Source organism: Idiotropiscis lumnitzeri, chromosome 6 (assembly GCF_059441095.1).
Source record: "Idiotropiscis lumnitzeri isolate Australia: NSW breed Sydney's pygmy pipehorse chromosome 6, RoL_Ilum_1.0, whole genome shotgun sequence".
In the NCBI taxonomy this organism is placed as follows: domain Eukaryota; kingdom Metazoa; phylum Chordata; class Actinopteri; order Syngnathiformes; family Syngnathidae; genus Idiotropiscis; species Idiotropiscis lumnitzeri.
This window is the reverse complement of record NC_142396.1, coordinates 3,032,963-3,056,912: the sequence shown is the minus strand read 5'-3', so window position 1 is coordinate 3,056,912 and position 23,950 is coordinate 3,032,963. Positions and strand designations below refer to the sequence as shown.

The following is a 23,950-nucleotide window of genomic DNA, read 5'->3' as shown; positions in this document are numbered from 1 at the left end:
TCAAACAACTTAAAAGGCACGACAGCGGACTACCCACCCCATTCCCATTCTTTTTAGAAACAGGCCTTTAAATCTTGTATTCCAAACAATCCTAAAACAAGGGGAATTGAATCTGTCAAATTGAATTGAAGTGAATTTACCAATGGGAAAATGTTTCTTACCCACACAACGATTGAGTATGATTTCTTACCACTAGGAGGAGAACCACCCAGCGGATCCATGGTCAAACGAATCTGTGCAAACGGAAGATTTCGTTCGGGCTTGGATTCCGACAAAGCGGCCTGCGACCTCAATTTCCGGCCCACCTCGCCTACCGCCGCAACATGGCGTCGCAGTCGCCGAGACAGAGTCAACTACCGCTGCTTCAACGTCTTTTAAGCGTACAACCTCCAGTTGGCCACCCGAGGCGCCCACCGGGTCCTCATCTTCGACTCCTCTGTATGCAGACACAAGAGACCACCAGGACGGAGTCAAGCCAAAGTCTTCAATAAACAGTAAAACAGGCCTGAATTTAACAGCACCGACAGTAAGCACTTCTTGGATGAACGGGGGGAAAGGCGCACCCTCAAACGACACTACTACGACTTTAACCAGACGTATCACAACAAGCATGAAAAAGGCCGTGACTGCTAACAAGACCACGGCCAAAACCAGGACTACAGCAAACACGGCCAAAAATGAGATGACAGTCATGACCCGGCCAATGAACAAGACCACGCTCAAGCTCTCCACCATGAGTACGACAACGGAAATGAGTCTATATTCGGCCGCATACAAGCCTGTGACTACGAACAAGACGACAGTGACCACAAATACAACCAAAAGCAAGAGTACAAACATGACTACGACAATGGCAAAAAAGACCACGACCTTGATCCCTTCGATTAACAAAAACACAAAAATGACCTGGCCAATAACCACGACCATGAACAAGATCACAAAGATGGATACGACAACAGAAATGACTACAACTGCGAAAAAGACCACAACCAGGACCCGGCCAACGTCCAATACCACAAACGGGAACGAAACGAGAAGCATGACCCCAGCAACAAACAAAACCATGACGATGACCATGCCAATGAACAATGCCACAAACAAGTTTGCAACCATGAATAAGACAATGGAAATGACTACAAACCCAACCGTAAACAAGACCACAACCACGACCCCGCCAACAAGCAAAACCATAACCAGGACCGGGTCATTCAGGGAAATCACAAACGAGACCACATCCAGGAAAACGACAATGGAAGTGACTAGAAACCTAAACACAAACAATACCGCGACCCCGCCAACAAAAAAAAACATGACCACGACCGGGTCATTCAACGACATTATGAACGAGACCACAACCATAAATACGACAACAGCAGTGACTACAAACACCAACACAAACGAGATCATGACTTTAAAGCAGCCAATGAACAAAACCAAAACAACGACCAAAACCATGAACATGACCCTTCAGATCGACCATCCCATCACGCCATCGTCTGTCCACATCGACCCGCATGAAGAACTGACCATACCCGAAACAGACAATGCAAATGAACTCGTAGACAATGACGAGATACAGGTCCAGGGGGAGCACCCTGGGGAATCTCTTTCCCGAGGTCCTACAACCGCCAGCATGCCCCATTTTTCAACCACAAAGACTTCGGTGTGGCGGAGCGGCGTTCTTTTGCAGACCATTCCGCCGCTCACAAAGGGTGAGCACCTCTCTGTCATCAGCCCTTCTTCCACACCCGCTTCCCTTCTGTTTGATGTCCCGGACCTCCACTCCAGACCCTGGCCTGTCTCCTCAGCCCTCTTGCATGAGCTCACCCCTTCCTCCACCCTGGACACTCCCCAGCTGCCTCACCAAATCCCTGCTTCTCCCAAATCTCAACCTGCTCCCTTTTTTGCTGATGACTTGGCATCTTTCTCTTCGAGTGACCGCTCGGAGGTGCTGGAATTGGTGGTGTCCCTCCCAGAAGTCTCCCTGTCCCTCAGCTCCACCCTGGGTGCCGACCATCATGCTGGCGCTACTACACTGCCTAACCAAGACGCTTCTTCTCTTCCCACTCTCTCTTTTGCCGATGACTTGGCATCTTTCTCTTCTGGGGACCCTGCTGACATGTCGGAATGGGGGGCATCCTTCTCTGAGGTGTCGCTGTCCCTCAACCCCACATTGCGGCCATCAGTACTCCTCGCTCGTGACTACCCGCTTTCTGCTGCCACTCCGGGTCTGCTGCCGTCATTCTCTAATGATGTGGAGCTCTTGGGGTATGGGACAGGAAGTACGCCTGACTCCTTCCTGCCAGAGGTTGCCGATGGCGGGTTCTCGGATGCCATATGCGGTTGCTCCCTCGAGCCGTCGGTGTCCTTGTCCCTTGCCTCACCTCACGTCCCCCCTGGGTCTTCATCCTCGGTCGTGGGTGTGGATCTCTTTGTGAGTTCTTTGGGTGTTCTTGGGAGTTCTTTTTCTGGGGTGACATCTGGTGGCCTGGTGGTTCCGCTCTCGCCCTCCTTGCCAGTGCCCACTTTCTCGGCCACTTACAGTGCGCCATCGCCCCTTTCTGTTGCAGCCAGCACAACCGAGCCGGTATTCTTGCCATCGCTGCCGTTCGTCCCCACGACACCCACTTCAGCAGACCCCAGTTGTGGGGTCTCAGGGTCCGACGTGGATCAGGAGTGGGACAGCGTCCAAGAGTCAGCCTCGGGTGAGAGCACTCCTTCTCGTTCCATCCATCCTCATTCGACCATTTTGGAGTCTGGACAGACGCCTGGGGATTTGGATGACCGCCCCTCAGCGTTTTATTTTGACAGCGAGAGCGGGAGCACCGTTGGTTCCGGGCGAGCGGAAACCAGCTCGCCGAGCGTACCTGTGGTCCCCTCGCCGACCTCCCCCGAGGAGAGCGGTTCGGGTCAGCCCGAGAACCTGTACGACAATGACACCTCCTCGGACTTCAGCATTACCGAGCAAACCCAGCGAGAGTCGGAAAAAGAGGATGAACCAGTGGCAGGTAACCACGCCCACCCTGGTGGGAGAAAGCGCCTGGTCAGTCTGTCAGTCAATCACCCTGACACGAGTGACGTCATGCCCACAGCCGCCAGTCAAAGTCTTCATGCATGTGAAAGCAAATCCATTCCTGAGTGACAATGGTCAACATTCCATCAGCCATCAGCATTTCCCAGCATGCTTTTGGAAAGATCATTGCCAAACCTGTTGTAGAACAACAAAACCACCACTAGAATAGAATAGAATAGAATAGAAGAGAAGAGAATAGAAGAGGCCTTTTTTGCAGAGCAAGCCGACAAGAAATTCAGCGACAAAGAAAAAGTATTTCAAACTAGGTACCAAAACCAAAATTATGCAAACGCCATAACTGTAGACCACAAATATGACAACATATAACCGTAAATCAACGACTCTCCATCAAAAAGTACCCAATCGTCAACACAATGATGTGGTGACCAAATTGTATTTTTCATGAATTCTTAGCTATTATTTTGAACTCGGGTTCAAACCTTTGCGCCAAATTCCGTGTTCCAGGCAAGGCCGCTCATCTTCATCTTCATCATGTTGTCTTTGGAATACGTCTTGACTGATTGATCTCATTCCAACTTCTTCGCTTGGAGTCACAATCTTTCTTCGCTTGAACATTTTCTTCGCCGTGTTGTTCACGCTTTCATACGAGCGCCACTCTTGGGACCAACTTGGGTTTCCGCCGTGAGAGGTTTGGGAGGAGCCCGACGACACCGCCAGACATTTAGCGTCCGCGTCTTTTAGATTGGACCGTGCAGTTGTGTCGTAACATCGGCGCTTGTGTGTGTGCAGACGTGAGCAACAGCAGCCACGAGTCTCGAGTGGGCGCCGTTGGGGAAGGCAAGAGGAAGGCGATGGTCCCGCTGGCCGTCATCTCCACGCTCACGGCCGTCGGACTCGTCGTCCTCATCGGCATCCTGGTCTACTGGAGGTGAGCTTGTGCATGCGTCTCGCACACTTCTTCTTGACCGCCCAGCCCCCGTGGACGGTTTCTCGTCCGATAAGAGTTCGGGTCTGCGTTGGGTTATGTTGAATTTTGCCGTAGAATACGTCTTAGATGGTCGTCTACATCCGGAAAAGCAGTTCCTTTCCAAAGTTAAGTTAAAAAAAGTTAGACAATTTAGAAAAAATATCTATCTTTGTGGAAATTAAAAAATAAATAAATAACGAGCTATCCGGAAAATATTATATAATTGTTAAATATTTCCGAAAAGGAATTTGTGTCATTCCAAAAATTGTATAAATATTTCAGGAAATTAATCAACAAAAAAGTCAGTTTTGTAAAATTCAGACACGGTATTTCCGCAAATAATCGAAGGAATGCTCTTTGAAAATGACACCGTTTGGAAAAATGTTGCAAATTTCTCGGAAAGTCAACTTAATCATGAAAGAGTCATGCATTTTGGAAACAAGTCGACTGTTTGAATAAATGGAGTTGCCGTTGTTCCTCTTCTCATTTTTTTATTATTTTTTTTTGACGTTGTGTTCTCTTGCCGCTAATCTATGATGGTAATTTTTAGGCCGCACGATGTTGCTGATTTGGATTTTTTCCCCTCCCTTTTCCCGGAGCCTCTAACTGTAAAAATGCCGACTTTTTTTCCATGTGAAATTGCAACGTTAACATGAGAACGACTTTTTTAAAAATAGGCAGCGATTTCATTTGCGTTTCAACCTTTTTTTTGTTTTGTTTTGGGGTGATTTCCCGACATTTAAATTGATCTTCCACAAGGTAGTCACGTCAAATCTGTGTGAGGATTCCATATTAATCACTTGATTCTCTTAAGATTGCCAATTTTTACTTCAACAAACTAAGCCTATGACTTTTTGGGGTGAGAAAATGCGACTCTATTTTCCCAGATTTTTCTTTTTTTCAATTTTTTTTAAATTCTAAAATTCGGGAGTACTCATGGTAGTCGTGTTCGTTTGGATTCCCATTATTTATTCTATTGCATCGCAAATTTGCAGAGGCCTGTGGTAAACTTTGTGACTTTTGTCTCCAGGTTGTGTTTCCAGACGGCGCATTTCTACGTGGATGAACGCGCCTCGCCCTGCGTCGCCGACACAGCCGCATTCACATCCGGTAACCTCAGCGCCGATTCTGCAAAATAAAAGTGCCCCAGAATATTTTTTTCACTTCCGGTTTGCCTTCTAGATGAAAAAGTTGCACTTCCTGTCCAAGACTTTGTCCGACACGTCGCCGAGCTTCACCGAGTGAACGGATTTCAGCGCAAATTTGAGGTGCCTTCAGACTTTCTTGTGGTTGCTTCTTCTGCTTGAAAAGTGGAAAGAGGTGTGTGTGAGGCTGTGTGCGTGTGTGTGTGTGTGTGTGTGCGTCGCCATGATGCCCGGATGTGTCGTGCTTTTGTTCGTTGTGCGCGCCGCTTAAAACTGGCCTCTGGAGTTACGAGCTCAAACATTTCAATGAAAATCAAAATTATTTCTGTTCCATTCGCAAATTGTTCCTGCCTGACTGTATTTTTGAGGGGGAAAAAAAGTTTTGGATTTGTCAAATGAAGTTGCGTCTTCTCCAGAAAAACAACATTTGTGAAAAAGTTGCTCTACGTTTCATAGATTTGTTTGGTTTTTGGAAAAAATAAATGTGAAATGGTTTCAAATAGTTTTCAGTTTTAAATAAATAAGTCATGTATTAAAAAAGTCATACTTCAGGAAAAAATAGATATAACTATTAATTATTTCTGAAATAAAGTTATAAATTCCCCCCTAGATTTTTTTGTATATTTATGTAAGTTTTTTTTATTTTTTCTTCAGGAGCGTATTTTTAATTTCCACATGATTCAAATAGCTCTGTAAAATCTGTTTTATACTTCTGGAAACATAAGATTTATTTAAGTTGTATATTTCAAAGAAAGTCATATAGTACCACAAAAGTCATGTCTTACAGAAGGAAGCCTTTCCAGCATGTTGAAATGACTCCTTTTGCATTTGCGCAATTGGCAAGCAAACGTCTCACTTGTCCACATCGACTGCACGTTTTGTCAAGTCGCTGCACTTGGACGGCCCAAAAAAAAAAAAAAAAAAATGCCCCGGACAAATCAACTCCCATGAATTGTTCAAGTCTGTGCAAGTTCATATTTGCGTTAGTCCAATTGTGCCTTGTTGTTTGTTTGTCCTCACATCAACTTTGATTGCCATTTTGTGTTGTCATGGTAATGCCCTGGCTGCACCCCCCCCCCCCTCCTCTGTACTCCCCCCCTCCGTCTTCCTCATCCTGGCTAGCTGCTAAAGGAGAGTTACGAGGTAAGACACCCCTCCTGGCGAATGTTTGCATGCACCTTTGTTTGTCTGTGCAACACGTGATGACACATTTGAATGCATTTTTTTCATGGGAATAAAAAGAAATACATACATATATATATATATATATATAGGTGTATATATACTTGAAAGATCTCTCACACACACACACACATAGCCTAAAAGCTCAACAACATTTTTGGTGAAGCAGAGAAACATAATCGGAGCATTTGCTTGGCGGATTCATTTTTCTGCATACGTGTGCGTATGTGGAAGGAGGTGCAGGCGTACACAGCGGACGTGGCGATGACCTCCGAGACGTCCAACCATCCCGACAACAAGAGCAAGAACCGATACAGCAACATCCTCGCTTGTCAGTTGAGGAAACACACTTTTTCTTCTCTCTTTTTTAACCAAATGAAAAATCATCCTGCGTCGTGAATTGTGCTATAAAGCTGACCGCAAAGCTTTTAAATTGTCTATCATTCATTTTCAATTCCATTTGAATCAATCAATTCAAATGAATTGAATGACCAAATTGCCGTTGTGCTACACAGATAACTCGGTGACAATTTTTGCTTTATTTCAATTTGGATTTTGAAATTGATATCATTAAAATTATGTTAATTCGCTTTCAAACATTTTTTTCCCCATCGTGTTAGTTGTGCTTTCAAATAAACTAAATGAAATTACATCTGAAAAGAAAATCGTCCTGTCCTGCAGAATGCGTTTGCTTCATTTCATGAGTAGAAAAAAAAATCTGCCTGAGAGTTTGTTTTTTTTTTAACTTTAGAATCCAACTTGAATTCAAAATGAAATGACCTGAATTTAAAATGTAACGTAAGAATCTCCTCAATTACATTCCGGCCTTTTTTTTTTTTTCCCCGCTCGTGAGAACCGTGAACGAACACAATAATGTGACAAACTCACGCGTCATTTTTGCATTTGTGTCCGTTTCAGTCGATCACACTCGAGTGCGACTTTCAGCGCCGGCGGCCAACAAGGACGGACGCTGCAGGGATTACATCAATGCCAACTTTGTGGACGTACGTGAGACGTGAGACGGCGGCCGGGTCGCTTTGCTCCTTTTTTGTCCTTTTTCCCGCTCATGGACGCCGTCGGCGTGTGGAGGTTTCGGCCTTCGCCAACTTTCTCTCAAATCCACAACGCCCGGACAGTGACAGAGATAATCTGCATGGCAATTATGGCAGAGCTGGGAATTTGTCCGTTTTTTTTTTTTTTTAGTCCATCCGTGAAAGGCAACCAAACGGCATCGAGAACGGCTTTATCGGTTCCACGTCACACGCAGGTGCCACACACCTGATTTGCAGACCCATGAAATAAAAAATAGGATTTTATAGCTTTCAGTCTGACAATAGAAACACGCAGAAGAGCGACAGTCGCATGTTGAGTCCAAAGCTAAAGAATAAAAATGGGTCTTGAAACGGGTTATAAAAACGGACAGAGAGAGGGGCGGGGCTCGCCTAACATTCAATGGTAGCGCATTCCATAGGGAAGGACCGGCAACAGAAAAGGCACGATCCCCCCTGAGGCTGCGCTTAGTCCTCGGAACCTCCAGCAGCAACTGGTCCTCAGACCAGAGGCGCCGGAGCAAGGACTGTCTGACTCCAAAATCATGACAGTAATCTAGCCAAGATGTAACAAACGCCTGCATTAAAGTTTCAAAGTGCTGCCGGGAAAGAAAGGGCTTCAGCTTAGCCAGCTGTGGGCCACGTGGGCCGGCCTGAAATACTGACAAGAACTTGGTCACCCGCCTCTGGCAATTGGTTTGTAAGACACTTTTGCGTGAGTGAGCGAGTGAGTTTGTTGTTTTTGGTAACTAGGTAGACCGGTTGGTTGGCCCATTTGGTTGAGGAGTTGGACGCAGTGCGGCCAAGTCCGCCAGCAAAATCTGCAACAAACAACTTTGTGTTCCAGGGCTTCAAGATGCGTCACGCTTACATTGCGGCTCAGGGTCCGCTCACATCCAGCACGGACGACTTCTGGCGGATGATTTGGGAACAGAACGTTGGCGTCATTGTGATGATCACCAACCTGCTGGAGAAAGGACGCGTGAGTGGCCAGAAACGGCAAATCTACGCCGCGTGGACTCCAGCGCAAGTTGAGACTACTTGAAAAGACTTGAGACTGGACTTGAACTTTGAGGTTAAAGACCCAAGACTTGAATTGACTTGCGACATGATGACTTGACCGTCTTGATTGTTGATTGTTTTCTAGGTTTGCTTGACACATAAAATAAATAAGAAGTGACTGGATCTTCATTTGGTACCTGGGCCTAAAATGGGGATTTTGTGCACTAAATGCGTCTCTGAAAATCATCACTATCTCTACTAATTGAGAGTGAAAGGTGAAGACCTGAGATTTATTTGAGACAAGGTGATGAAGACTTGAGACTTGAACATGAGACTTGACTAGTTGAATGTTAGGAATTGAGATTTCCGTGGCAGTTGACGCTTGAAACTCGAGACTTGAAGACTTGCAAACTAAAAGGTTAAGACTTGAGACTTACTTGATTGAGGTTTGAAAGTCAAGACTTGAGACTTCAAGGTTAAACTTTGGTTTACTTTCAACATGACTATTTGGAGGTTCGACATTGAGATTTATTTGATACTTGACACTGGAAAGCCGACACGTGAAGATTAAAATAGGAGATTTACTCTAAGACTCGACACTTGAATGTGAGGCGGTGAGATTGACATAACACTCAAAAGTTAACAATTGAGACTTAGTTGAGACATCCAGGCAACTAACTCGAGTCTTACTTGAGACTTGAAATTTAAGATTTGAGCCTAATTGAAGGTTAAGACTTGCGACTAGCTCGACTTGAACAATCCACATCGTTCAACAGGAAGTGAGAGTGTCTTGCATTTTGTGGCCGTTCTCAGAGGAAGTGCGATCAGTACTGGCCCACCGACGTGCACGAGGACTACGGTGGCCTGCTGGTGGCGGTCAAGAGCGTCCGAGAGCTGGCCCACTACACTCAGCGGACCTTCGTCGTCACCAAGACCTATGCGAAAAAGGTCCGGCCGGCTGCGACATCATTTGCGGTTCAGGTTTTTGGTCTGCTGTTTGATGGTGTCCGGTTGCAGGGCTCTCAGAGGATGCGCAGCCAGGAGCGAGTGGTCACGCAGTACCACTACACACGGTGGCCCGACATGGGCGCGCCCGACCACGCCCTGCCGCTCCTCAGCTTCATACGGCAGTCTTCACGGGCCAGGACGGCAAACATGGGCCCGGTGGTGGTGCACTGCAGGTTTTTCACTTTGGTCCCTGTCCTTCGCTCATTCCCAACTCCTTAATACTGTAAAGTGATCTTCGTGTTGTGGAACTTGACACTTCCTAAAATGTGTGGTAAAAATCCCTCGCTCGTGATTCAAGAGTAGGGAATGAGTGACTATCAGAAACGACCATCCCTCTCTACTCCCTAATCCACTTTGTTGTGTCGCACAGTGATGACATCACACAACAATGTTGTTAAAAAACACGCTGAAGTTCTGGACTCGAGGTGGTTCGGATCTATTGTTCCAAAAGTTCCTCTGAATTGCAACTGCTTGACCCGTCCGTCAAGCTCGACGTTTGCATTTTGTTGGATTCAAATGTGTCGCATGTTGATGACATCACACACTGGATGCAAAGGCTGAAGTTTTTCGGGGTTCTCTTGCTGCTGGGAGATTTAGAGTCGGTCGCGTGATGTGATGACGTCAGAAAGTGTATTTCCTGCTTCCTACGTGTGCGTTTAGTGCCGGTGTGGGCCGCACGGGCACCTACTTGGTCTTGGACAGCATGCTGAGGCAGATGAGGCAGGACGGCGCCGTGGACGTGGACGGATTCCTCCGACACATCCGCACGCAGAGGAACTACCTGGTCCAGACGCAGGTCGCCGGTTTTTTTTTTCTCATTTTCCCGACTTCTCGTCTTTTTCCCAACTTGTAGACATTTCTTCTCAACTTTTCGCCGTCCACGACATGCCGTCTCCTCGTGATCTTCCGGTCTGTGGTCCTCTCATGCCATCTCCTTCATATTTTTTTCTCTTCTCAGTTTCACATCTTTTCATGTTCTCAACTCCAAAAACTTTGATTTAGTTCCAAGAGCGACCTCCATTAACCCGCCTTCCTCTTCAGGAGCAGTACGTTTTCATCCACGACGCCTTGGTGGAGGCCATTTTGTGCGGGGATACGGAGGTGGCGGCCACGCGGCTCCACGCCTACGTGGAGCGGCTGCTGACCCCGCTACATGGTGGGAACACGGCGCTGGACCAACAGCTCAAGGTGCGCAGCCCGCATTCCAGATGTGGATGCCCTTGTTGTCGGCACCACACTTTGCTTTTGTTCCGTTGGGTGAGCAGCAACAGGTGGATAGACGAGCCGGTTACAGCTGAACTTGCGCCCTCCAGTGGAATACAATGAAATCCTTCTGCCTGTCACTAAACGTCGCTGGCATAGATAATTGAAAAACAAAAATACATACTTTTGAGTAAATGGAAGTTAACAAATACTGTCGCGTCGCCAGACAGTCGCGGCGTACAGAATTTATTACGACAGCGTTATTCTTAGGAAAGGAGTCAAAGTAATAAAAAATTTTTTTTATTATTTTTATATATATATATATATATATATATATATAATTGTCATTAATATATTTTTTTAAAATTTAAAGAATAAGTCATAATCCTTTATGGTTTAAATAGTTGCTTCTTGCAAGATTTTTTGTCACAGTTACAGGGATGGTCTTAAAAAGTTAAAATACAGTGGAACCTCGGTTCTCGACCATAATCCGTTCCAGAACCCTGTTCGAAAAGCGAATTGTTCGAACACCGAAACCATTCCTTTGCTGCTTGCACTGACTTTCTTTGGAGGCATGATTAGGGGCTAAAACACTTCGTACACCTCTATAAAACGCGAGAGCAAAACGCAGCACGTCCGCACGCGACAACAGTTGGTCACGAAGAGAGCAAGAGAGCGATCTACACCCGTACGCCGCTCAGCATCCCATCCTCGCGTACGCATTCATGCGTCGTACCGGCGTTCGAACTCCGATGTTTGTTCGAACTGCGAAGCAAGAATTTCTCTATTTTTTTGTTCGGACTACGATTTGTTCGAACTCAGAGTCGTTCGAGAACCGAGGTTCCACTGTAGTTTGAATATAGTTTAATTTTAAGGGCTAATGTTCAGCCTATAAAAATTTATTTTATTTAAAAGCCATCCTTTTTTTGATGAAAAAATAACCCATAAATAGTATTTTTTTTTTGTTTTTTCCATTTTAAGGCAAAAAAATTGTATTATTCCAAGAATAAAGACACATTGTGCATGTGTGTGTACACGTTAGCTTGACGTTAGCATTGCGTTTTCAGCTGCTGAGCATGCAAGCGACAAACGGCGACGACTACGCAGCCGCTCTTCATGATGACAACCGCCAAAAGAACCGAAGCGGCTCACTGCTGCCGGGTGAGCGAGCGGCTGTTAGCCTCAAGCTAATGCTAAACTTTCTTCTTCCTGTGCGTCATGATGTTCCCTTTTGTGTTTTTGCAGTCGAAAGGTCCCGCGTGCGTTTGTCGCCATCCGCAGGCGACGCGTCCGATTACATCAACGCGTCCTTCGTGACGGTAAAGCTGCACAGACTTTTTTTTCATTAGAGCAAGATTTTTACTTCCCCGAATGTTTTGCTTTTTGTTTGATTTTCCTGTCATGAGTGCAGTTTGAGATTGTAGTCCAACTAAATTTTGCTTCCCACCTAAGTCGGCGTGATGGCCTCACAGTGCAGAGGTTGTGCGTTCGATCCCGGCTGCGGCCTTACTGTGTGGAGTTTGCGTGTTCTCCTAGTGCCTGCGTGGGTTTCCTCCGGGTACTCCGGTTTCCTCCCACATTCCAAAAACATGCACGGCAGGTTGATTGGACACTCGAAACTGCCCCCAGATACGAGTGTGAGAGTGAATGGTTGTTCGTCTCTGTGTGCCCTGCAATTGGCTGGCAACCAGTTCAGGGTGTAGCCCCGCCTACTTCCCGAAGACAGCTGGGACAGGCTTCACCCGCGACCCTTTTGACGAATAAAGGATGGATGGATGAATAATAACAAATTTCAGCCTAAATCACCGATAGAGTTGAAGTCATTCGCGTGTGGCAATGCAGGATTCCACCATAGGGGGGCGACAGAACTTGCATACAGCAGCTTGGTTTCAATTTACATTGTCGTCGAACCTCGTTTGGGCATTTAGTCCAGTTTTAAGTTTAGGTTAAACTAGATTGGCACGTACTTTGTACATTGAAAAAAAAACAAGACTTGGTAAAGATATATGCACGTTAAAAAAAATAACAGCAAGTTTTATCGAGGAAAAAAAAAGTGTTGATTGCGTTTTGTCAATGTCGTTGTCGTTGCAGGGCTACAGACAGAGCAAGGAGTTCATCATCACCCAGAATCCTCTCCCCGGCACCGTAAAGGACTTCTGGAGGATGATTTGGGAGCACAACGTGCGCGTCATTGTGTCGCTGCCGGGACCTGCGCGCACTCAGGTCACATGACCGTCAACACTTTTACGCCACAACAAAACTACAGCGGCAAAGAATAAACGACTGCATTGAACAAGTACATTTTCTTGAATGACTGGCTTCATTTTTTATGAGTATTGTCATACACCGCAGATAATGCACACATTAGTCGTTGAGTTTTGCACTGGAGGAACACTTGGACGTGAACTTGGACGTGTATGTTACCTTGTGATTTGCGCTCAGGATGAAGAGGACGACGAGGCGTTCGTGTTCTGGCCCGAGAAAGGCGAGCCGCTCCGCTGGGAGACGTTGACCGTCACGCAGACGTGCGAGAACGTCATCTGCTTGGCCAACGAGGACGCGCTGCTCGTTCACCACTTGGCTGTGCACGCCACGCAGGTCGGCTGCAAACGAGACAAGCGCAGAGTTGTGCTGGTCAAAATACAATTCAAACGCAGAGTTCATCAAACTGCAAATAAATCATCCAAAAGTTGTGAAAGGGTGAAACTAAATCCATGGATTTAGCACATAAAATGTGAAAAACAAACTGGCAGCTTCTCAGGTTATAAACAAAAGTTGTACGTGTTCAAATGAGAATTTGCATAAATATCCTTGAGAAGTTGAACAGTTCCCAAAAAAAAAAAAAAGACTTCAAATCAAGCAAGCAGAAACTGCTCAGGTTCAATTGGGGCTGCCTTCAAGTTGCGGGAGTTCAAATACTCCCAAAGAAAACAGCAAGTTGTGCAAGATCACATAAATCTTGTCATTTGTCCCCCGAACGTTGTGCAAGACTGCCGTAAAGGCCGCAAAAGTTTCACTGGCTTCAAATCAAATTGTGTCAATCAGACAAAAGGTGAAAATGAGGCTGAAAAGTTCTTCAGGTGAAATTCTTGCTTGCTTGCGCTCAGGACGACTTTGTGGCCGACGTCCGCCTGTACCTCGCCCCCCGCTGGCCCGACCCCGACGGCGCCATCAGCGACACCTTCCTGCTGGTCCGCCTGCTGCGGGAGGAGACCTCCCCCGAGGAAGGAGCCGCCGTGCTCCTCGACCGGTACGAGTTGACGTCGCCTGCCTGTGAAAAACCTACTGATGTTTTTGTTGCCGCGCCCTCGCAGCGTTGGCGGAGTCACCGCCGGGACCTTCTGTGCGCTCTCGTCTCTGATTGGCCAGCTCAGTCACCGGCGGAGCGTCGACGTCTTCGGAGCGGCCAAGATGACCAACCTCGCCAGGCCCGGAACCTTCCGCACGCGGGTGAGCAAAAACGCCACACTCGCTCACACTTTTCCTTTTAACAACAGCTCATTCACGTTTCGTATTTTCGCAACGATTGTTTTTAAACACTTTTCTGCCGACAACAGCCAATTATTTGCCAACACACTTCCTGTTTGTAACGTGACTGGGCGCCATGTGGCTTTGCTTGAGACGATTGGCTGTTTGCATTTGCTGGCCAGGACCACTTGGCGTTCCTGTACGAAGCCTTGCTGAGCATACTGGACGAGCCCCGAGAAGAAGGCCAACAAGACCAAGACCTCCAAGATGCCACAAGCCAAGAAGAGAGCCGGCCAATGAGGAGCGCCACAAGTCAAGAGCGCAACGGCGCCTCCGTGCCACCAGGAGGCGACGGCGCGCCTGATGGCCTCGACTCTCTCGTGTGATCAGCCGAGAAAAAAAACAAACAACCGAGTGTTCACGTTTGCCTTTTTGCTCGCCAAGAGACCTTTTTGGCGTCAACATGGGCCCGTTTTTTAACGTGCCTTTTTTTTTAAACCCTTTGCAGTCACTTTTTAACGCCATCACACGACCAGGGTGGCAACTAACACGTTGGTCTTTTTGCATATTTATTGGCAGCAACAATGAAAAAGCAACGCGGTAGCAGTTGCAACCTTTCTTCTCATTATGTCAAATAATAATATTTCATCTCAAAAGTATCAAATTGTATTTACACTTTAGCGCATTTTTATATTTAGTGCTTTCCTTTCTCATCTTCACTTTCAATGACACAAATGTGATAGGTTCTAATAAATCTCTTTCTGCTTGTTTGCACTCTGCTGCTTTTGGTTGCTATTAAACCGCCACAAAAATCCTCCTGGCTGACGTTATTTTTTTTCTTCTTACAAAAAAGAAGCGCATGCGTTGGATTCAGCGACAATCATACACTCTCAATTATTCCAAGAATTTGCAGATCTACGTTCCTTAAAAGAAAATAAAGTTGGTAAAAATAAATAAATGGAACTGCCATGACATTTACAAGGGGAAAGTATTTTTTTCCCAGAAAAAAAAGAAATTTTCTTTTCAACCCACTTTTCTCAAAATATTTTTCACAAAATAAAAACATTGCTTTGTGGAGAGTCATTTATTGCCTTAGAAAAGTTATCCGCCAGTGAGGCATTTGAGAGAAAAACATCGGCCCAAATCGTTCAATCCAGTTCATTGGAAAGAAGTCGCTCCCTCAGAAAAAAAACGTTTTGTTTGTCAACGATGAACAACGCTACCCTTGTGGGAGTAGAAGAGGCGCATGTTTCATACCTGGATAAGTCAGCTAGCAATGATCTCTTGGACTCTTCTCGAGCAGGTCAAGCGAGAATGAAGCAAAGCGCTGGTCCAGAACCTCTTCCGTCCTTGGCAGACATAACTAGTCGATCACAAATCACTTTTCATCAGAGTCAAAACTAGCAAATCGCAAATGACTCCAAATGTTCTCTACCATTTTAAACCACAAATGTTTTAAAACGTTCGTAACTTTCTAATAAGCCTTTTTATGCCACCTTTCCTAAACATTTTGGGGATGACGGCATCGAGTCAAGAAGGGATGGAAAATGTGCTTGAAACGAATTCGACTCCCCTTTTTCCAAAGTGACGTCATCGCGCGACGGCGAGGTGCAAGTGTTGGAGGCTACAATCTGTGATGCAGTACCACGTTAAGACCACACGACGGCAATGTTTCTCCTCGAGACTGCTGCTAGTTCATTCCACCGTTGACAGTTGAAACCTAAACATAGTGATGGGTAGATGAGGCATCCTGTATCGTTTCGACACAGTGACACAATGTATTGACACTGTGTTGACACTGTGTTGCTGAATACTGACACCTGGTGGACTTGCAGGAAACATTTGACAGGGTCATCTGACACTGATCTGTCAAACTAATTTTATCCAATTCCATTGATTAGCGACGTGATGTGTTTTTATATATCCTATTTCGTATTACTTTCCATCGCACTAATTATTCTCTTATCTAATTTATATATTTAACTGAATTATTGTTGTATTGCACTGGAGAGGGGAGCTCTCTAATCTCGTTGCACACTTGAGTACAATGACAAAGGGATTTCTGATTCTGATTAGGCATTTGCTTTCACATTATTTTTACATACACGCAATTTCATAAAAAAAATCTTTGATATTCGAGACGCAGTTGATAAATTAAGAGAACATCTGTCTGAATGCCCAAGTAAAAGTGTTGTGAATGACAATGGACTCATTGTAATTAAAGATTTTTATTCCAAAAAATTAGTTTCTCCAGCGTTTTGTTATTCAGTCTATTTCTTTTTTTGAGGCAATTTCCCCCGTATTTGAGAAGATCCTCTCACAAGGCACTGAAGAGGCCGGTGTGCACAACGCCTGTGTGGCTAATATAAATCGGTGAGGGAACGTTGCCTCCATGGACTTCCAGTATAAGAGCGGGTCTTCCGTACGTGCAATGTGTCCTGCGGACATATAGCGCTGCACCTCTGAGTGCGCATCAACAGTGACGTCTTCCATCTTGCGGATCTTTAACGCAAAGTAATGCGCCAATAACTCGATGCTTGTTTTGAGCGTCCATCCTGTTGACAGATGCGCTTCCTTATGAACACAGTTTGGCGCGCGACCGCTGTGTCGACACGATTCTGGTAGTGGTCACGTGACTTTCTCAAAGCAGTACGCGCACCGACACGGGGTTTGCCCTGGAAGCTCGCCGCGCGCATCGACGCCTCAGTGTCGCTGGACCCATCACTACCTAAACAGATGATGAGGATTTTTTTTTTTGGGCGGGCGTCAAAATATTTTCGGTTAACCTATCACTTATTAATTTTCGTAATCTATATTATATATTCTTTAAGACTTTACCAAACAATTATAATCTTTAATGTCTGTCTTGAATATTATCAACCGCGTAACAAGGATACATCAATTTGGTTTCAAAAATTGTCTGAGGACAACGTCAAATCGACCCATTATTTATGATATCAATACAATTCAGTAGCGTTTAAAGAGGAAGTTAACATCCAAAAATTCTTAACATAAATGTGTTGTATACAGCCCCACGAGTCAAAACACGGCATTCTGATTACTACTGCGTTTGTGGAACATGAATTAACGCAAGCTAGAGCTTCAACAACTAGCTTTACCTACGGTGTAAGATAAGAGGTAAGCTCCGTACATTTGTTTTATCTTTTTGTATTTTTTTTTTTTTAACATTTGCACATTTTGGGAGTGGCCATTTGACCGCTTTCTGTCGATTAAAAACGACATCACAGTCGTTCAACAAACAATCGTGGCCAAATTTCAGAAAACAGGTGAGCCGTGATTGGTCGTTACCTGAGCAACAGTGACGTCATTTTCAGTCGACTGAAGTGACAAAACAGCCGCCCTCTGACGTGGCTAAAAATTTCCTCTTAACTCAAATTCCACAAACACAATATTCATCAGAATGTCAGGTTTTGACTATATAATGAAGGCACATAGAATTTAGCACCGCAAGTAATTTTTGATTTACCTTTTAATTAATTTTAGCATATTCAAGTACGGGCGGCACGGTGGCCTAATGGTTAGCACGATGGCCTCACAGTGAGAGACATCAGCGGTCGTGGGTTCAATCCCGGCTCCGGCCATCCTGTGTGGAGTTTGCATGTTCTCCCCGTGCCTGCGTGGGTTTCCTCCGGGTACTCCGGTTTCCTCCCACATTCCAAAAACATGCATGGCAGGCCGAATGAACACTCTAAATTGCCCCTAGGTATGAGTGTGAGCGTGGATGGTTGTTTGTCTCTGTGTGCCCTGCAACTGGCTGGCAACCAGTTCAGGGTGTCCCCCGCCTACTGCCCGAAGATTGCTGGCATAGTCTCCAGCGCGACCCTAGTGAGGAGAAGCGGTATAGATAATGGATGGATATTCAAGTACGTAAAAAATGCAGAACCTTTTCATAGATTACAATTCTTCTTCATGGTATAGTACAAATTCTATAGTGTCGTGCGGATGTTTAATGTCATTACTGTTCAAAATTATTTTATTTCATAAACAGAAAAAGGAATGTCCATGCTAATTAAAAAAAAAAAAAGTTCAGTATGAATAAAGTATATTTATTTTGTATTGGAGTGTCACTCAGTTTTGTATAAATATAAAGTTGAACATTTTGTGTCACGACAGACAAAAGCATTAAATACAGTGAACAAACGCTCATATTTACAAGATCAGCTCAATATGTACAAATATGGTCCTCTGCAGCAGTGGAGCCAGCAATGAAGCAGTCAATGGTTGGATGAACTTTTGCAATTTCAAAGCAAACAGGACACGCTTTTTCCCATTTTGTTCTCAAAGTCAAAGTGGACGACATGAAGGAAGCGTCAAGTGAAGGAATGTAAGCAACAACAATAATTCGCCTTCCTAGTGGTTGCATGATTTATCATCGGCATCAATCAAAATCAAAAACATCAATCATCTGGAAACAGACAAACTGCGCAAAAGAAGAGGAAAGAAACATTGCGGTGGTTTGATGAGCGGTACTTTGAAAATTGCCTGCACGGCCTTATGAGCAGACAGGTCTGAAGCAACAATAGATTCTTTCATGAAAATCGGATTGTTAGAGCCTAAAAAGGAGACATTTGATTTTTGTGTGTTTTGATGATGAACGCGTCATGTATGCAGTTATTGTCATACAACATTTTAGAATTCACGTACATTTGTAAAATTTTCACTTAAACATTTTATGACCATTTGTCTTCAAGTTGCTGTTTGTGGGGACGACTGTGTCGCTTTTCCCCCAATAAAGTAAAGAAGCATTGAAAACTATTTCAAGCACATCAAAACATTTGGAAAAATAACTGCCATGATGAAAATGTATCTTTTATGATTTTTGTGCATTGTGATCATTCTACGTGATTAACAGGAAGTATGGAAGCATTTAAAATATGTCAAGTGAGCTACAAACAATACCTAAAGGATACTTTTAGAACACAATGCGTGCGCGTTGTTTTTTATTTTCATAAGCATAAAATCTGAAAGCATTTAAAAGTTTCAAATGTGTCCCTGTGCGCTGCAAAGGAGAATTCACTTGAAATCAAAACGGGAACTTTGAGTTGAGGTGAAAACTGCTCGTTTGTATGTCGGTGTGATGTGGCGCCCCCTATAGGACTTGGTAGATAAGGTTGGCGTCGCGTTGGTGGTCGGCGCTGTCGGCTGGGGGGGCGGAGGGCGCGTTGCCGGCGGGCGCGTCCACGATGCCGTTGGCGACCTTGGCGTCGCTGGAGATTCTCTCGACGATGCTCGACAAACAATCCAGGCTGGACACCACCGATGCACGATCGCACTTGACACCTGCGCGAAGAATTCAGTCACCCATTGCTCAGTGGCGAAAGTCTGCTTCATGCCTTCTACCAGACAAATAAAAAAAAAGAACAGTGGGACTGTCTGGAATAGGGGACGACTTTGGGATTTTTATTCTCTCCCAGAAACAAAGGAGGGGGGACCGCCAGAGGGTGGGGTTGATTTTTTTTTTTTTTTTGAATAGCAAATTAAATGCGGTTAAGCAAAGTACGGAGAAGGCGTGGTTATGACAAGACAAGATAAGATACGATTCCCTTTATTAGTCCCACAATGGGGAAATTCGAGATTCGAACCCAGGCCTCCTGGGGAGACTGGGACCTGAACGTGGTGCCTTAGACCACTCGGCCATCCTGGCAGCCAATCATGGGATGACGCTGATTGGTTGTGAGTTATGACATTGGCCACACCTTTACGTAAGATCTTGCTACTCTCTGGTACTGAGAGAAGAGAGTCATCCAGCGGATCAAACCATTTTGGAGGCAAAAAAAAAGAAATGGCACATTTTGGGTTCGCTCAGATGTGATTTACGATAAGGGTGCTTCATCACATTCGAAAATGTGCTAGACACACCTATGATTGTGCAGATGAAAAACTGGATCGGCGAACTACAAACAAGGGGCAGAAATTAGGAGGGGGGGGGGGAAACGAAAAAGAAAAAAATCTGAAATTAAGTTGTGGTTCCAATTTGGACGTGTAGGGGGCAGTGTACACGTTTCCAAGTTGATCAAGTCCCTTTTCACGTGCTCCAAAATAATTCCACTTAACAAAATGCAACAATTTTCTTCAATAGCCGGAAGAGGTCATCGTTGGGGGTCGCTCAACAGCAGGATAGAAATCGCAAACATTAGATTGTAGCCATCAAACTTGAAATCATTCTTCGGTAAAATGACGGGAGGGTGGAAAGTCAATTCGTGTGTCATCTTCTTTACTAAGAAAGTTTGCACTTTTGACGTGGAAAAAAACCCACCAAAATAACTAAATAAAAATAAATCAGGATGTCACAGCAAGACTTCCGAAAGCAATTCCTAAACACTAATGGCCAATAGGAACTTGCCTCTTGGTCAAGTCTCGCAATAGTTTGCCATTTTCACAATCACAATCCTTGCAAATGTCGCCTCAAGAATGGATTATGATGGTGGTTATTATTATCAATGACAAAAAAAAAAACCCCGCCAGAAAACAAACAAATAACATTCGTTTGTGTCAAAGCTACAACGAGTGACGTCACGGGTTCTTACCGTTGCTGTTGTCGTCGTTGAAAAAGTTGCTGGCATCAAAAGTGGCTCGCTTGGACGAAGTGCAGCTCGGCCCGTTGAAGTCCGCCTGCACGAAACATCATCATCATATCACAATTCCATTAATCAATTAAAGAACATTCGGACACGTGACAAGCGCAGCATTAAGTGGATTGGCGTCGAAAGTAAAAAGATGCAAATTCGTCACGTGAACGCTCGGATTGATTCCAATTTTCAACACGGCCCAGCAAACAATTACGAGAGACTTATAACAAGCAAATGAAAAATACGTTTTCTGAAGGCTTACATTCAAACTGCTCATCTTGCGTAATGTTTTGTAAAATTGTTTCTTTTCCCTTATTGGTCGCTCGGTTATTTTCGGCAATTATTTAAAAAAATATATTCAGATCTATGTTACACTCATTTTCAATGTCTCCTTTCTAGCGCAAGGCTCTTGGTTGTTTCTTCCGCTTAAAAAAAAAATCGAAACTGGCCTGCATGAGACTATTATTTTTCAACAAATGAATAAAATGTCATTTTTATTATCTGACGTTAATTCAAGCGTTTTGATTATTTTTCCACTTTCAAAATGTGAATGAATATTCCGAAGCGGTACAGATAATTGATGGATGGAAACGACTCGTCAGCTTTGACGTTCGATTTTCTTCCTTCTGGTGGTGATCGTCAATTGACGTTTCATTTCATTCACGTCAAAGTTGGCCCCAAAATGAGCGAATTCGTCATATTTATGCGCTCGGTGATTTAATTAAGGTGAGGTCGTTTTTGAAGTGACAAATTGAAAATGAGTTGGAGTAAGTGGCATTGTTTGTCGTCCTTATCGTCACGTAAATTGCCCTTCAGCAGTTTTAATTTCTTTCGATTAAAAAAAAAAAAGTTGATATTTAGGTATGAAATAACGTGTTCACAATGTTCGATGGTGTTCATGACGTCATGTCGTTTTATTTATTCCGCGACGCGAACTTGTTCCACCTCAAAATTAAATTTAAACTAAAAAGAATTGCTCAGTTATATTTGCTTTGCGAATTTTAGAGAGTTCCCACCCGAGACACCAATTAAAAGCTATGTGATGTTTTAATCGATCATCAAAATTGAAACGGTGGAATCATTTTATAGGAACAAGTCAGCAGTCGATCAATTCCAAAATGAGGCCTATTATCGGAGTTGACATCAAATGCAAACTTTAGAACTTGACGGTTATTTCATGACGTCATTTTGGACTTGAAATCAAATCAAGAGTATTTGACCTCGCGTGTAATTCATTTCGTCCCTTAAAAAGGTAAATTGGGAGTATGGTTTAAATCCCTTAAGTAGCACAAATATTTTCTAAAACAGTCCGATTCTCATTTTCGTCCGGTCTTATTACTTGATTATATTTTCGCGTCGTATATCGTCTCCTTATAGATTTTCTTTTTTCTTACAGCGGCCCTTCATTCTCGTACGCTCGGTTTGGACGGGCCTTCCGATGGAAGCATATTCCCAAAGCGGCCCCAAAATGTATTTATTTATCTAGCTAAGGTAAGAAGTCCAGTTGGGGGTGTAGTTATTATTTATTTAACCAAAAAAAAAAAAAAAAGGCCATTCCAGCCACATAATTTTTATTTTATTTTTTTAAGATGAGGGAGGACCTTTTTCACCATATCATCATCATCATCATCCTTATCCTCATCATTATCATTATTATAGCACTGTATACTGGCGGGATTTTTTTTTTTAATCTTTCATTTTGCGTGGGCGCCTCCTCACCATGCCGTCGGAGCAGTTGGAGCGCGGACTGGAGGAGTCCGAGTCGGCGGCGTAGCGCTCCACCAGCGGGTAACCCGCGTCGCCGGCAGCGGGGGCGGCGGCGCCCCCGGCGCGCAGGAGCGCCTGCAGAGCCTCGATGTATCCTATGGCGTTGCGCAGGATCTCGACCTTGGGCAGCCGCTGGTTGGGGTTGGCCGACGTGCACCGCTTGAGCGTCTCGAAGGCGTCGTTGACTTTGCCCAAGCGGCGACGCTCGCGCAGCGTGGCGGCCTTGCGGCGGTCGGCGTTTGTGGTCTTGCGCTTGCACGCCTTGCACGCCCACAGCAGACAACGGCCCGCCGCGTGATGGCCGCTAGGCGCGCGCACGTGCTCGTGCTCGTCGTCCTCGCCCGGGGCAGCGCGCACGTGCTGCCCGCGGGGATGCCCGCGCGGCGAAGACTCGGACGAAGACGACGACGAGGACGAATCGTCCGGCTTGCAGGCCTGCAGCAGGCCCGCCGCGTGCACCAGGCGGGGGTCCAAGTGGGGGTCCAGGTCCTCGAAGAAGCGCATGTAGCTCGTGTCGAAGCACGGGTCGTCGTAGAAGTCGTCGCCCGGACAGCCCGCGCCCGCTAGGTTGCACGGCATGTCGGACAGCTCCATGCTCCCCACCGGAAGTCGCCCTGCAGCCAGCCGCCTTAACGTGTGCTCATGTTGGGGTGGGGGTCCAGGGGGTGGGATATAGAGTCCGCTCAATGACACTTGATGTGGACCCCCACGCTCGATTCGTGCCTCTTATACCTGCCAGGTCACGCATGGGCGTGCTGGTGGGGGCGACGTGCACCTTACGCAGGCCAATCAGGGGTCAGCAGCAGAGTTTTTACTGCTTCACGCCAATTAGGATCCAATTACGCCCCCCCCTCCCCACGCACACACGCACACCGCAAATTTAATAGTACATACGTTTGATCAAGTAAGCAGTAGAACTTGAAAGTCTTTTATCAGTTATAACGAATGTTGCTGTGTACCGACAGCGCGTTAAAACATTGAATTAGTTATTTTTAAATATTTTGCAATGATTGAGTTCTATTCATTTAGAATCTTCTTTTGACACTCACGGTGAGTGAAATGGCTAAAAACATGTTTTTAATGTTTTGAACTCGGAAGCAAAATGTGTTTGATGACGTCATGAAATACTGTGTGGATGGTCTCTTTCAGCGTAAGAGCATTCACGACACTACCAAAATAAAATATATGGACCAACTTCTATAATTTAAAGCAACTTTATTTATATAGCTCCATTTCACACATACAACTCGTCATATCCTTCAGATCCCATCCAATCTAGCAAAACTTTTGACGGGAGCTGGCCTGTGACGTCACCGCCGACGCACCATAGGTGGCCGTGTGAACTGTTGCCACTTGGGGGCGCTGCACAGCACTCATGCCGGCGTCAGAACTCTCTGCAAAGTAGGACGTTGGGGTTTTTACCTTTTTGATTTGTTTTCTATTTGCATTTAACAAATAAATGCTACTTCATATCGTCAACCTCTCGCAACTATTGCTGGAGTCATATTTTCAACAAAATATGTTTTTGTTTTTTT

At 45.1% G+C, this 23,950-nt stretch overlaps 2 protein-coding genes and 1 long non-coding RNA gene across 3 annotated transcripts in view; 1 reads left to right on the top strand and 2 right to left on the bottom strand.

Annotated features, from left to right (window-relative positions):
• The window catches only part of LOC148334546 (receptor-type tyrosine-protein phosphatase zeta-like), a 52,800-nt gene extending 37,928 nt beyond the window's left edge, over window positions 1–14,872 (top strand). Inside the window, exons 12-30 of the mRNA XM_088297817.1 lie at window positions 197–3,008; window positions 3,824–3,962; window positions 5,032–5,111; window positions 5,184–5,269; window positions 6,269–6,289; window positions 6,563–6,659; window positions 7,247–7,332; window positions 8,225–8,359; window positions 9,193–9,327; window positions 9,397–9,560; window positions 10,048–10,183; window positions 10,429–10,575; window positions 11,658–11,751; window positions 11,836–11,909; window positions 12,682–12,813; window positions 13,033–13,188; window positions 13,698–13,840; window positions 13,905–14,040; window positions 14,241–14,872. Of these exons, the coding sequence (XP_088153943.1) occupies window positions 197–3,008; window positions 3,824–3,962; window positions 5,032–5,111; window positions 5,184–5,269; window positions 6,269–6,289; window positions 6,563–6,659; window positions 7,247–7,332; window positions 8,225–8,359; window positions 9,193–9,327; window positions 9,397–9,560; window positions 10,048–10,183; window positions 10,429–10,575; window positions 11,658–11,751; window positions 11,836–11,909; window positions 12,682–12,813; window positions 13,033–13,188; window positions 13,698–13,840; window positions 13,905–14,040; window positions 14,241–14,444 (4,977 nt within the window). The 3' untranslated portion in view covers window positions 14,445–14,872. The remainder of the gene's footprint in view (window positions 1–196; window positions 3,009–3,823; window positions 3,963–5,031; window positions 5,112–5,183; window positions 5,270–6,268; window positions 6,290–6,562; window positions 6,660–7,246; window positions 7,333–8,224; window positions 8,360–9,192; window positions 9,328–9,396; window positions 9,561–10,047; window positions 10,184–10,428; window positions 10,576–11,657; window positions 11,752–11,835; window positions 11,910–12,681; window positions 12,814–13,032; window positions 13,189–13,697; window positions 13,841–13,904; window positions 14,041–14,240) is intronic.
• Window positions 1–15,599, bottom strand: part of LOC148334545 (uncharacterized) — a 35,624-nt gene extending 20,025 nt beyond the window's left edge. Inside the window, exons 1-2 of the long non-coding RNA XR_015844016.1 lie at window positions 15,316–15,599; window positions 13,015–13,193 (exon numbers count right to left, since the gene is read on the bottom strand). This is a non-coding gene — a long non-coding RNA (uncharacterized LOC148334545). The remainder of the gene's footprint in view (window positions 1–13,014; window positions 13,194–15,315) is intronic.
• A 2,505-nt stretch (window positions 15,600–18,104) lies between these two features.
• Window positions 18,105–23,188, bottom strand: myod1 (myogenic differentiation 1). The gene is made up of 3 exons (XM_088298787.1): window positions 22,368–23,188; window positions 20,607–20,691; window positions 18,105–19,359 (listed from the first exon to the last, which is right to left on the bottom strand). Exons 1-3 carry the CDS (start codon window positions 23,007–23,009, stop codon window positions 19,169–19,171), a joined length of 918 nt encoding a protein of 305 aa, XP_088154913.1. The 5' UTR covers window positions 23,010–23,188; the 3' UTR covers window positions 18,105–19,168.
• Window positions 23,189–23,950: the final 762 nt, after the last annotated feature.

Excerpts from the sequence above, each read along its gene's own strand:
- myod1 (XM_088298787.1), bottom strand. The coding sequence starts at position 23,009 with ATGGAGCTGTCCGACATGCCGTGCAACCTAGCGGGCGCGGGCTGTCCG. Across the intron at positions 20,692-22,367 it reads CCAACTGCTCCGACGGCATG|GCGGACTTCAACGGGCCGAG; the intron begins GTGAGGAGGCGC and ends TGTTTCGTGCAG. Across the intron at positions 19,360-20,606 it reads CAACGACGACAACAGCAACG|GTGTCAAGTGCGATCGTGCA; the intron begins GTAAGAACCCGT and ends TTCTTCGCGCAG.